Source organism: Lynx rufus, unplaced genomic scaffold (genome assembly GCF_022079265.1).
Source record: "Lynx rufus isolate CCGP_SWC_20201006 ecotype Redwood Valley unplaced genomic scaffold, mLynRuf1.p SCAF_5, whole genome shotgun sequence".
Classification (NCBI taxonomy): Eukaryota; Metazoa; Chordata; class Mammalia; order Carnivora; family Felidae; genus Lynx; species Lynx rufus.
The window spans coordinates 152,133,630-152,147,808 of record NW_025814867.1 but is presented as its reverse complement, the minus strand read 5'-3'; the positions used below and the strand labels follow the sequence as shown (position 1 = coordinate 152,147,808).

Genomic DNA, 14,179 nt, shown 5'->3' with positions numbered 1-14,179 from the left:
AGTTTTTGGTGTATGACAGATAACATTTTAGTGCTCTCATGATGGGTTCTTTCATAAGTAGACTGCATCACATCTACCGTAAGGCACATAGTTATTTTCAAAAATTGGGCTGTGTCTTACAGCTGTTGGACTAAGAAAGTGTTATGACTAATTTTGTTTGGCAGAATTATTTTTTCTTTTCTAGAAAGTGATGCATTAGATGGTGGCATGCTGTATATGTGCCATCCATGGTCTTACAGTGGTGAAATACGGTAAAGTGACTGTGTCTAATAATTTTGCAACTATAACTCTGCATCCATCCAATTTCAGTGTGAGACCAGGAAGTCCTGTGTCACGTGACGGTGTAATTGCCGTATTGATAGGTGTTAAAAATCAATCAACGTCTAGCCTTGCATCTAATACTCATTCCACCTTGCGTCTGCTTTCAGGCAAAAAACAATATACAATGTCTGAAACAATTTTGTCTTTGATTTTACGTTAAAGGAGTTCCTCTTGGATTTAGTAAATAGACGTACTATTGATAGAATGTTCAAATTTAGTGCAGAATGACTGATTTCTTCATTTGGGGGGTTATGAATCATGCCTGTACCTATTGATTTTTCTTCACTTACATTCATTACTTTTGAATTCAGGAAGATGGTTGGAAATTAAAATGGTTTTGATGTTAGAGAAGCGTTTTTGGATTGCTGGATTCATACCCAAAACCTCTGGTTTTTTACTTCCAAGCAGTCTACTAATTCAAGAAATTCTGCACTTACTGCTGCTGGGAAAAGGTAACAACGGAATATCTGATTTTCAGCATAAATGCTCTCCTTCTAGCTGTTGTTTGGTTGAAGGCGATGAACACCTACGCGGGCACAGAGTCCGTTCACAGCTGCACAATTTCGCGGGGAGAGCTCTTACCTCCCGGCTCTTATCGGAGAAAATCTGTATGTGTTCAGAGGGAAATGGACCTTAATGTGTCTGTCAATTCTTTTTTGCACTTGTAAGTGAGAAAAAAATTAGAAAGCTAAAGGGTGGCGGTTTTGAGTTATTAAGAATGGCCTGGATTAGCCTCAACGTCCATGGGTCAGTACAAGGTGGCCGCTGATATTTCACATCTGTTTTTGGTTTGCAGTTACTAACAAAGAAGCACAAGGTATGTGTAGCCTCATTGTTAGCGGTTTCCCCGGTCTCTTAAAGACACAGAGCCCCCCACTCCAAAGGTACGCAATACTTCTCACTCCCTTTTACAGATTAGGCACAAAGGCTTGGGTTAGGGGTCACCCTTGGCAGTTGAAAAATTTCTTTGTGAACTTTCCCAGTTCTTTTTTTTTTTTTTTTTCTGGCTGTTAAGAAAATCATAAAAAGAGCTCGCAGCGCAAGAATTCCGTAAAACGGAGCGGTGTGAGACATACTAATGGCTTCCGTTCCTGATGAAAAGTTTGAAAGAACTTGAAGTCACCTGGAATCAGATATCTCAGATGCAGATTATCTCCAAGTCGGGGAGGTGAGATTTGGGTGCTCCGGCCCTCCGGGCTCAGAATAGAGTTGTTTCATCCACAGGAATTCAGTACGTGAGTTGGAAAGTAAGAGAACTTGACCTTCTTTATAAAGAAGCCCCACAGATGTGTGGAGAGCATTCCGTGGGGACTGCTGTTTTTCTCATGCTCTTTCTGGGGATGAGGAACACCCGGGGCCGCGGATCCGGGAAACAGGGCCCCATCGTGGGTACCTATGCCTCTCCCCTCTGCTCTGGGGTGGTGGTTGGCCAGGCCCCACCTCACGGTCTTCCAGATGGCTCTCCCCATTGTCACAACTGACCCAGTGGAAACCCCCGTGGCATCCCGGAAGGCTGAGACGCCGCACGGGGGACAGGGCCCCTGGTTTCTAGCGGCTAATGTTTCAAGGGGAATAATAGCACCAACTTCCAAACACTGGCGCTTCTCTTTTTAGTAACTCGGGGTAATGAACCCTCTCCCTCTGCTTCTCATTTACCAGCCCCGTTCCTGTGGAAGTCACAGAGGGGAAATTAAAGCTTTCCCATGTCTCCTGGGGAAAGTAACCTAAGGTGGATGGGCAGAGATGCTTCCAGAAAGTGGGAATGGGGAGGGTCAGCAGGCTGCAAGCACGGGGTGGGGACCGAGGAGGGAGGTCACAGCCAGGAGCCAGGGGTCCCTGCCCTGGGGGGCTCAGGTGACCCGAGGCACACGCACCTGTAATGAGCGGAGAGGAAGTGGGGGGAAGAGGGAGGGAAGAACTCGCGATGTTCGCCTCTTACGTCTTTTAAGTCAGATGCTGTTGAAATTTTGGCACGTTTTCTCTCCAACAGATACGTACTTTTTGTGTGTGTGTTTGGCCGATGACTGCTTCCTTTCCTTCGCACATCTTCGGTGCCTGACACGGGGCTGAGCATAGAGTCGATGCCAGGAAGGGTTTGACGAAGGGACAAGCGATCACAGAAGAATTATTGGCTGCGTAACAAGGTTGCAAAAACGTGTTTGAGTAAGGAAACTTCTGAGGGCGTTGCAGTCACCTTTTGCTTTAGAACGAATTCACTCTGGAACTCGGTGGCTTAAAAATCACAGTGACCACTTTATCACTTCTGTTCTCCGTGGTTCCAAGGGTTGACTGGGCTGAGACAGGCATTTTTCCCTCAGAGTCTCCGTCGTGGCTTCTCCGTGCGCCTTGGGCTCTCTCTCGGTATGGCGGTCGAGATGCGAGGGTGGCTGTCGCCAAGGAAAGCGGGTGGAAGCTTGGAGGGCGCAGGAGCTGAACTTAAACGCTGTAGAGACAGGTCTTCCCAGCTTCGGAGGGTGGGCACGTGGGCCCCCCCCTTTTGATGGGAGCAGTGTCGGTGTCACCTTATAAGATGGGCAGCTGTGATGGCGAATCTTGCTGGGCTCTCTTGGCGATTCAGTCACCGTGGGTGACGCGGCAAGTGTCCAGAAATGCAACGAACCCGGCATTCTGACGGTTTTCACTAATTGCACGTGGGACGGTCCCAGGTGCTGTATCAGTGTCGCTGGAAATAACCTTAGTCACAGTTACTTTGGAAAATTGCAAGGGCTGGGGTAGCGCCAAAAGCTGTTATTTTATTTTGAAATAAACGTGCCGTAAAGATATCACGAGGCAGGCAAAACACAGGACAGAGTCTCCTTCTTTCAGTCACTCGTTTACGTGGTTGGTAGTTCGTTATTATTATGGAATATCTTCTCACTGCCAGGTGGTGTCAGTTCAGTTACCGAGAGGGAAATCCCGTCACACACAGAGTTGGTGGAAGGTCTCGAAGGGACCAATTGCCTTCTTCCCTCACACGGCCTGATCTGGGGGAATTGCTGGAGAAAGTCGCCTCTAAAGTTATGCGGGTCACGTGGCCTGGAAACGGGGTGGCACGGTGGTGGGGCAGCCAGCCTCTCTGTGTCTCTGTCTCTCCGCATCAGTCAGTGTCTTCCTCGCTGTCGTTCTATTGTGCGTGTGCGCGTGTGGTGGGGGGAGGCGTGGGTGGCTCACAGCTTGAGTGCCAGTTTCCCTCTTAATTTCGAATGCAGATCTTCTCAGGAATTGGTCAGCACGCAGTGGAAAACCAGATGAAGGCCAAGTTCAAGTCAGACTCTGGGCTTTTGAGGGCCTCTCCTGCGCTGCCCACGGGCATGGCCGGTACTCTCCTTCCCCGGTGCTCCTGGGCTCTGTTGACGTGCTTCATTCATTCATTCATTCATTCATTCATTCAGCAAATGGTTGCCGAGCACGGGAGGACATGAGGACATGTCCTGTGCATGAGGACAGAGCACCAGGGGCTCCGGGGGTTTGCTGCCCTCAGTCTTTGGGCACGGGGAGGGTGGCACATGGAAGGGTACTCAGTACGTGCTGATTCCTCCCTTGAACAAACCTGCAACGTCACCAGTTGATTTGCCAAAGGAAAACGGGCCCAGGTGGAGTCCGTGACTCTTGACTCACTGAGGCTGAGGCCAGGCTGAGGCCTCCTCGCCCGGAGCCAAGGCCCCTGTGACGGGACTCACTAGACTCGTGCTCCCTGAGGGGTGTCAGCCCAGGTGGTCTCCAACCGTCTCCCTTGGGGACCCAGAAGCCAGCTCTGCCCTCCCATCCTTCAGTTTCCACCTAAGCTGTTCATCTGGGGAGCCGATAGTGTGGGGGCAGGCTCTGTGAGCCCGGGGTTGCTCTTCTCTTCTGTCAGTGCCTTAAAAAATATTTTTAATGTTTATTTATTTCTGAGAGAGAGAGAGAGACTGTGTGAGCAAGGGAGGGGCAGAGAGAGAGGGAGACACAGAATCCGAAGCAGGCTCCAGGCTCCGAGCTGACAGCACAGAGCCGGACGCGGGGCTCGAACTCACGTGCTGCGAGATCATGACCTGAGCCGAAGTCAGCCACTTAACCGACTGAGCCACCCAGGCGCCCCTCCTGCCAGTGCCTTTGTCTAGAGTGGCGTCGCCTGAGGCTGGGCACGGGGTCCCCCGGTCACAGTTTTCCACACCTCGCCCCATCCGCCGTGTGCCATTTATGTGCGAAGGTGAAGTTTGTTTCCCTTTAAAAGTCGCAGACCAACAGACGAAACACTGCCTTAATTATCCTTCCGTAGAGCACATTGAAAATGAACCTCTGCTCTCCTGGCAGACCGAGAGGAAAATGCATCGCCAGCCACACTTTCTGTCACCTCTTCAGAGATCGGTGGGAGCCTGTCCCACATGCAGCCCCACCTTCAGATGGCCGTGAACCAGACAAACGACTGTCACCCACTGACCTCTCCCTTCGTTGGTATATGAACCAAAATGGAAGGGGGAGAAGAATGAAAGAAAAAAAAAACTATAGATATTTTAAAGCACAAGTGAGGACGAAAAGAGAAAAGTTGCAAGTCACTTACATTTCTTGCAAATATTCCCAAGGCACTGTGTTTTGCTTTAAGCGTTTAGCATTTAGATGGCCTAGAAGTCAGTGTAATCACATAATAGGATTGTTTTCAGGAAAACTTCCTTATTCAGTTTTAAAGGTAACTTTATTTCATATGTATTTTTACATATTTTAACATTGTGTATCGTTTTTATAAGTGATGCTCTATAAACATAGCCCCAAAACTGTAATTAAAAAAAATAAATAAATGATGGCATCAGAAGGTATCTCCCACATGTTATGATATAATCCATACCCTTCCCGCAGTCCGTTTCTGGAAGGGGTCTTCGAATATCAGAGTTTAGGCAAGGTGCGGACGTGAAGGCAGTGTTGTCTCCGCAAAAAGCAAACATACCCAACGCTGACCTGTTAATGTGATGGAACATGTATGAGGAAGATATTGAACCACTTGGAATTACTGAGCAGTAGAATGTTTTTATGGTTTGGGATCACTGAGAGTGGGGTAGAACAATTCTGTGATTTCCATGGTCAGATCTCACCCAGAAAAAACGGTGGCTTTAGTCTGAGGTGCGTATCTGTATAATTTATCTTTGCTCCTTATCCAAGTAGATTTCCTTATGTTACACTAATGACCAGTGTAAACTTCTCTGAAAAGCTTTCTCCATTATGAAAAGGTGGATTTTAACGTTAATGGATAAAAAGGAGACGACTATGTAGGATCATGATGTCAATGCAAAAAACGTAAAGTGAAGAATTAGTCACACCCTTAGGGCCCTTTAAAGGGACATTTAGCACCCTCTAGTGACAACAGTTCAGCTGGTCCCAAGGAAAAGTCCCTGCAAGGCCTCAGGTCCATCGCTGGCAAATAAAGCAGTGAAGGTCTTTGGCCAATAGGTGATTGCTTCCTAAAATTCTCGCTGCAGGATTGTTTTTGTGCCCATAAATACAGGATGCAACAAGCGACCACCAGGCAAACCCCAGCCTGCCTTCTGCCTGTCATCGACAACACATTTAGAATTGTCACTTCCATTTGTCCCCAGATACTGTAGTTTTCCCCCAAACGATGTGCTGAGGTTTGTACTGAGATCAAATGAAAACCGTGAATTAGCCTGGGTCACAGTTTCAGTGCAACTCAGTGCATTTAAATGGAGTAAACACATCTTTTGGAAGGCTGGCCTGCCTCCCTCTGAACTGCACACTGTACCCTCAAGAGGGAAAGGGCCTCCTTCCGGCGTTGCAGAGAAAGGATACCACGAAGAGGGTGTTTACCTGCATTGTGCAGGGCACGGTGCAGAAAGAGTACGAGGCCGACTGGGTCCAGCGCAGAGGATGCGGCGTGGCAAATGCTCACTCTTTCACACACGTGCCTCCACGAGCCGGCCTGCAACTTGGTGACTTCTGTAGGTTGCCTGAATCCACTCTCGCAAATGTAAATGCGCTCTTTATGGCAAACACTTTGTTCCTTGGCTTCATTTCTGATTCCATTTGTGATATAAATAGATTAGCAAATACATACACACATATTAAGTGCTGTAGAAAGAAAGGCCTTCTGAATCTGACTCAAAACATTCTGTAAAAGAACGGGGAGCAATTGTCTAATGCAGGCTTCTCTGTAAATTTCCATTAGCTGGGTGACATTATAGTGCAATTTACTATCTTTCTTTACAAAGTAGTATGGGGGCGCCTGGGTGGCATAGTCGGTGAAGCGTCCAACCCTTGATCTCTGCTCAGGTCATGATCTCACAGTTTGTGGGTTCGAGCCCCACATCGGGCTCTGCGTTGATGGCACAGAGCCTGCTTGAGTTTCTGTCTTTTCTTCTCTCTGCCCCTCACCCACTTGTGCTCTCTCTCTCTCCAAATAAATTAAAAAAAAAAAAACTTAAAAGAGTGCATATTTTCTTGACAAAATAATGTATGTGGACGGTCAAGACAAAAATAGATGCTGATATATAGTATCTTATAAATGAGACTGACACACTTAAAAAAATTGACAGTCTAACTAGGTCAAAATCGAAGTTAATTTAAACAGCTCAAGATAACTTCTCAGGATGGTCAGGGGTGACTGCTGAGGAAGTAATTGGGACATGATTCTCCAGATCTCAGTAGGGGACAGAGGAGCAGGACAACACCAGGCGGGATGGCCATGTGATTTTGTGTCGCCTCCAATTGTGTGGCACGGGTGCTAGACCCATGCCCTGTGGGCAGACCAGGCCTTATGGTGACCACTGCCATCTGCAGGCTGTAACATCTAGGCTTATATATGCCAGTTGTATGGATAAAAGACCTCGAAACTCATAGAATGGTTCACAAATTATATGTGGAAACACGATCATTGAAACAGGAAATTTCCTTTAAATTACTGTGTCAAAATAAATGTTCCTAGGAATTTCTTTTCTCTTTAGCCCCGAGTGTTACATTGACATATTTAGGGTCCCTAATACTGATTTTAATACTCCTGAGTTTTTAGAGGCATACGGAATTGGCTAAGAGCAAAGTTGCTAAAAAAACATGAGAATACATGTGACGCTTATGAAATTGCGTTCATTGAAATTGTCGCTCCATTGGAGCCTATAGAGCTGAACTGACACGTGCTTCAAAATTAAGGAAATTGCAACTCGGTGTTGAGAAGTTGAGGATTTAGTATGTGATAACAATTTCCTCGGTTTAGATGAGTTCAAATCAACCAAGATGTTGAAGAATAATATTAACCACATAGAGAAGGTGTTGAAACAATAGTTATTTGAATTGTAATTGGATTATTTCTTAATGTGTGGCTGGAGGGCATCACATGCACACACACACACACACACACACACACACACACACACACAGTCTTACTCAATGGAGTGAAACTGTGCTCACGCAGTAAGCTTTGAATAGAAAAACGGTCCTCAACCTGTGTGTCATGAGCGACCTTGGCGGCTAAGAGTGCCTTACACTGTGCGTGTTCTCAAGCAAACCCTCCAGTGGACGGAAAAGTTCCACCGAGTGATGTAGTTTTCCACTGTGGGGGCAGCTCCAGATGCTTGATCCTTATCTGTAATCTCAGGCATGTCCTTGGCAAAAATCCCTGGGACATCCTTCTTGCAGGCTGTTCATGAATAATCCAAACAGTATACATTTTAAGATTCACGTGTCATTTTAGGGACAATATAGAGCACTGGGTCCTATTGTTTTACCCTTAAAAAGTTTGCATCTCATGGGCTGGTTCCAAGCTCCACAGTTTTATGTGGGCGGAATTGAAGTCGACAAACAGACTTCCTGAATGTTGGGACACCCAGTGGCAGGACAGAGCCTTGCCATGCTTTATTTCCTAGTGCCGACCAGAGCTCCTGGAAAAGCCCCTTTATTAATATTGACTAGATGGGTTGATGTTGGATAGCTGACCGTGACAAGACACATGAGTATCTTCTGGGTTTCCTTACTAGTTACAAACAGGGGTCCTCTTTTCTTGCTGTAGACATTTAACAAAGAACATGCGTTTTGGTACGCACCCATGGGGCTTGACAAGTATAGATATTGCGTGCTGCGTGTTACACAGGCATTTATAAAAAAAAACATGGAACCTTACGTGTCACTTCTATAACTTTTATATTCAAATTTAATTTCTATTTACTGGAAATGTTCAGAAATCGAGATGAACCGAAGGAGACGGAGGAAAAACAAATAAGAAAAGGAAGACCATCCACCATTAGTACCATAGTACCTAGAACCTCCTGGAAGTCCTCTCTTGCTTTTTTTCCTTTTAACAAAATGGGTCTCTGACATAACTGTCTCTTGGACCCTGATTTTTAACTTCCCAGGCATAGTATCATAACAGTTCTCCATATCACTGGGCATTCCTCTGTTACATCATTTCCCTGCAGTATTTTAAGTGCTGATGACCATTCCAGTGTGTGGATGTTTAATACCAGGATCAATCAGTCATTCATGAGCGAGCCTTCTGTTGGGTCTTCAATTAAAATTGTGGTTCATTATCTCTTTGCTGCGCCCATACATCGTTTTTAGAACCATACCGCCCTCATCCGAAGTGTTTCAACTCCTGACCTTCCTCTGTCGATCTCAGATAGAGAAGTTAATAACAGAATATGGATGAGAATTTGTTGCCTCTTTAGAAAATGGGAAGACGTGGTTTTAAGACAAATAAATGACAATGCCCCTTTTTACTGTTACAGTAAACGTATGGTCAGTTTTGTATGATTTCCTTTTTTCATTTAGAACAAGATAGGAACAGGCTTACAGAGGGTTGTGGTAACCTCATGGGGAATGGGTCCATGATGGGTAAGTAAAAATGGAAATGTAGAATTTACTCATGGGCTCAGATGTCCACAGACACTGGGGGGGCCATACGGGTCCATTGTGGTGTTTACTGTGTTCCAGGGAGAGTGGAGAAGGACCTTGTCCTGGCAGGATCGTGGCAAGATGCCCCCCCCCAAGCTGTGTCTCTCTCTGCTAGATTGCCCTGACGTGGGTCAGCCTGGTTACCTGAAGGGTGGCTTTCCCCAAGGAGGGGTGCTGTCTGGTTAGGAGCTGCCTAGTCCTTAAGATGCCGAATAATCTGGTGCTGAGGCCAAATGTAGGTGTAGGCTTGGGGTGGGGGTAAAGGGGAGGATTAAGTGATACCATTATCTTTGGCTGATTCCCCCAGGGACTAACATTTGGGACGTGGTTTCTGCACCAGTATATTCTTTTTTTTTTTTTTTTAATTTTTAAAGTTATTTGTTTATTTATTTTGAGAGAGAGAAGCATGAGCAGGGGAGAGGCAGAGAACAGGAGAGAGAGAGAGAGAGAGAGAGGGGGGAATTCGAACTGGGCTCCACACTGTCAGCACAGAGCCTGATGCAAGGCTTGAACCCACAAACCACGAGATCCTGCCCCGAGCTGAAATCAGGAGTTGGGCAGCTTAACCGACTGAGCCACGCAGGCTCCCCCCTGAACTACTATATTCTCATTAATAGATATGTCAAACGCTTTCAATAGCCAATCAAAGTTAAAAAGCAACTTTGCCTTAAACATTCAGAGAGTACCGGGCTTGGATGCTATTATGCCATTGTAGGTATCAGGAATTATTGTCTTTGAAGATGCTCAGCATGAGTCTAACATCTTGTTGTTAGAAATGAGGAATATTCGCCTTAAAAAACTTTGTGACGGGAATTACAACTCACTACCTGAACACTGGCTTTTTACTAGATCACCTCCATATTTGTGCGCATCTTCAATATTCAACACGGTGAAACTTGTGGATAGAATCTTCAGGAAATAGGTCAAATAGTAACATCTGGTTTTCTGTCTGTAAGTATCCAAGCAAACAAATTCGTCTCTAATAAAACAGCATTTTTATTCATTAAAGAATAAAGGAGATCTGTGCCTATTCACACGTAGGTATTATACATAAATTTTAGAGAGAGAAAGCAAAGGAAATGAAAATTACCAGCATTTGGAGTAAGTGGGCGAAAGATATTAGGGGTCCTTTGCATTAACTTGTTTCTGCACGTTGGAATATTTTTCCCTGCATAAAGAATTAAAAGATTCCCCTGCTTGATCTGAACTAAGCAGTAACCAAGGAGTTAAGAGCAGAGGCTTGATGAAGAATTAGGTGTCCTAGGTCTTTGGGGACGACACGGAGAGGGCTGGGTTAGAAACCAGGAGACCAGAGTGAGGTAGGACCAGTCAGCAGGTTCCCCCAAGGCTCTTTTGTTAGCAAAGTGTCCATCCTGCTTAAGGCTGCTCTTTGGGGAACCCGTGATGGAACACTGCTCACTGGGGTACCGTGGGTAACATTTACAGTCGATGCTTCTCAGGAGGGCAAAAGCAGGGAACCCTGGCAGAGCAGAGAACATTTTTCTCAGCACTCCCGAATCCTTGTGGACGCGACCCAGATAAAACAACTCAGTGCTTTGAAACTTTCGGGGAAACAAAATTTTAATCGGCCTGCCATCTCCTTCATTGTTCAGAGATGAAAAGAGGGGAAATCAACACCCCCTCAAAGTGTAGACGGTGAGAACGTGTGGGTTCTGACTTTTATCCAGAACAGGATTTCTTTAATTTTCTCTTTTTCCTTTGTTTCTTCGTTTGTTTGTTTCTCCCTGCCCCCCCCCCCCTTCTATCCTAATGCAAAGGGGTTAAGTCAGGAGACAACAAAAGATATAGAAACCCAGGCTAGTTTCTAGAGCTCTGCCATAGGCAGGCCTGAAGTCCGAGTGAAATCAATTCACCGACCGTCCACTTCTAGAACCAAGAGTTGCTGAATGACTCAGGATTTCGTCTCTTGGGTTCTGAGGGTCCCCGTGTGGAGACCACACTTCTTTACTGGTCCAACTTTCGTGTAGCTGGATTCAAAGCAAAATGTTGTTCCTTCCAGAGAACAAGTAGTTTCCTGAAAATGAGTAATTAAAGGCCCGAAACCCTCTAAGGAATGTTCAAGCTTACATTAGCTGTACTTCCTTTGAGTGCAAAACAGACGTGTGGCCCTGAACTTACAGCCTGGATTTTAAAACCCTTAATGAGGTCTTCACCTGATATCTCCGCAGAGTCAAGATCTCTCTGAGGGTCTGTGGCCCACAGTGCTGACTTTCGTCACAGTGGGACCGGCTTGCTCGCATCAGAAACCATTTGCCGTAATTTCCGTTATTTGGCCTTTAAATAAATACTTAAAGATCAGGATTTGACGGGCTTAGTTTTCCCTTTCTTTGCCTTGCTTTACCTTCCTAGTTCTAGAGCCTTTGTGTGTTTTTGACTGGTTTATTGTGGAGCAAATAAAAAAAATTACATGTGCTTGGAAAGAGAAAATGAAACTTCTGGGAATACTCACTTGAGATGTTGAATCAAGGCAGGCCGTTACAAATCAGCAAGCAAATACGTTCACGTGAAATAAGTTCTACCTGCAACGTTTCCATTTGGGAGAATGGAACGGGGAGTGTGCGGGGATGAGTGGCTCGAGTGCCGTGTGGCAGGCGTGTGGCAGGTCCAGGGAGGTGGGGGCCCAGAAGGCCTGGCACCCGGCTGTCGGGGGCCCTCCACGCCCCGTCCCGAAGTGCTCACGGCACATGTGAAGCCATGAGGAGTGCCACCACGTCTGCATCCTGCCTCTGCGTGGCATGTCGTGTGGTGGCACAAGTCACACCTGCCGTGGGGGTCCCTGTCCCGGGCAATGGATGCCTTTTTTTTTTTTTTTAATTAAAAAAAAAAGAAATCTCCTGGCTGCATATCATCAAGAAAAACAACATTGTTTTCAGGGTCCCTTATCTCTCCACTCCCAAATATCCTGTTTCTTCGGGCTGGGCAGCCAGGACCAATAGAAACCTCTTCCTGCCATTGGCTGACTTCATTTCCCAGACTTAGCACGATCTCATCCGCTCTAAACAACCTCATCAAAACTACTTTCTGGTCAGAGAGAAGCAATAATTATTATTAACATTTATTAACGATCAATAAACTTGATTGCATTATGGCCAGCACTATTAAGGTAAGGAGAGGGTTCCTTTTCGTTTGACAAAACCTTGTGCTTGTTACTTTTTCTTTGGTTTCCTTTATCAAGGCAGATAAGTCCGGATTGGGCAACACCCCCACTGCCACAATAGAGGACAACAAGATTTCCTCTGCACTGCCTAGTAAATTTCCTTTTTCCTACTCCAACCATCCGCAAGGCTTAAAAACTTCAAACTCAGAAAAAAATTGGGGTTTCTAAATTCACTGTTGAGGGCTGTGGATGACTTTTCCAAAGGCTTCTCGGAGCGCGTCTGAATTTTCATATTCTTTAACTATCCCTAGCGGGGTGTGGATGTGTTATCTGCTGGAAGGTGACGGACTCGGAGAGGTTGGAGGGAAGGGTCGGAGAAAAACAGATGGGCTTGTAAATGGCGGACTTCTGGATGCCCTCGAATGACTCCTTGAGCATCAGGGTTGCTAGCCGGCCCCAGTGGCAACGAAGAGATGCCGGGCGAGTGGCGGTTGGTCATGGGACACGTTGACTCGCTCTTGGATCCTTCGTGCTGAGAACGGAGTGTTCTCATAACTCAAATGGTGGTAATTCGGTTTGTTCGGTTACATGTTGATCTTTAATAAAAGTGCTACTCCTCTCCGCGCTGCGAGTAAACGTTCTTGCCCGTCAGGGTTGGTTTGCGGGAATGGGAGAGCAGCGGCCTATTGGTTGATTCTCTCGCTCTGGGGTATGCGGTCTGCTGTGTTTTTCGTGCAGATGTCTCTAGTAGATAGCATATAGAAATTATGGATCCTTTCAGATGGAGTCTGAACGCGGCCTAATTCCTGGAAACGAAGCCAGTTTAATGGCGAGTGCAGGGCAGCGGCATGGGGTGTATAAAGTGGTGGACCGTTGGAATATTTTCCAGGCCACTCCGCCTGGGTGACATTTGTAGGAATGAGAAAAATCAGCAGCAGACACATACTGAAGGGAAGAAAAAGAAAGCTCTGTTAGTTGTGTGTCTTTAGTTTTGCTGCCTATAGGTGAGAAGCGTTTGGTGGTGTTTTCATCGAGGGTTTTCGTTCATTTCAAAGCTCCCGAATACGGAAGTCTGCCCAGGATTGAGCCAAGGCGTTTTCAAAAATCTTCCTTGGTTTGGTGTCCGAAATGTTGGCATTAGAGGTTATGAGTAATACCCACCCTATGAACTGTGTCTCAGAAGTTTTGTTCCGTGTTCACTTCTCAAAGGATGTTTTCTTTTTCAAGGAATGTTCGATAATATATATTAAAAAATCATGTATCAATGACTAACCTTGCAGAGGTTTTTCCTTCTCTGGCTTTAAGGATCTGAGGCTCCTGAAACTATCATAGAAAAGAATTTTAAAATTGGAGGTTTGATGTGACCCTTTCAACTATGTGAGCAGAAATTGTTCGATTGTATGATGCAAAATGCTGCCCTTTTTATTCTTATTTTCTCTCTTAATTATGTCCATATTTAATAACAATTAAATCAAATATTCTTTGTAAACTTTGAAGAGCTTGGGTGCAATTGTGCGGGTTCCAAAAAAATCAGTGTATTGAAGGACATCGAAACGACAGACCGCCCTTTAGACTGTGGGTTATGTTTCGCAAAACATACACATGGGTTAATAGTGTTTAAAGTATACGTGTCTGAAGATACGAAGGTATTTTGAAACTTGGATGTTTTGTGACTTCTAGAATAAATTTTGGGTCGTAGTTTTCACTTGTCTAAGATACTCTGCTTGCCTCAACATTCGATGACACTGCGTTGTCTGTATATCGTATATTATCGCAGGTGAGCTTTAAAATGACTTCAAGTGGATTCTTTTTAATCCTCAGTTCAAATAAAATAGCCCCTCTTTATAGGTAACTTCCTTCAAGACATGTTCT

The 14,179-nt window shown here is 45.6% G+C and overlaps 1 protein-coding gene across 2 annotated transcripts in view; it reads left to right on the top strand.

Annotated features, from left to right (window-relative positions):
• The first annotated feature begins 12,187 nt into the window (after window positions 1-12,187).
• ERG (ETS transcription factor ERG) overlaps window positions 12,188-14,179 on the top strand; it is a 111,309-nt gene continuing 109,317 nt past the window's right edge. For both annotated transcript variants that reach the window (XM_047098872.1, XM_047098871.1), the window contains exon 1: window positions 12,188-12,313. In XM_047098872.1, the coding sequence (XP_046954828.1) occupies window positions 12,296-12,313 (18 nt within the window). In that variant the 5' untranslated portion in view covers window positions 12,188-12,295. The remainder of the gene's footprint in view (window positions 12,314-14,179) is intronic.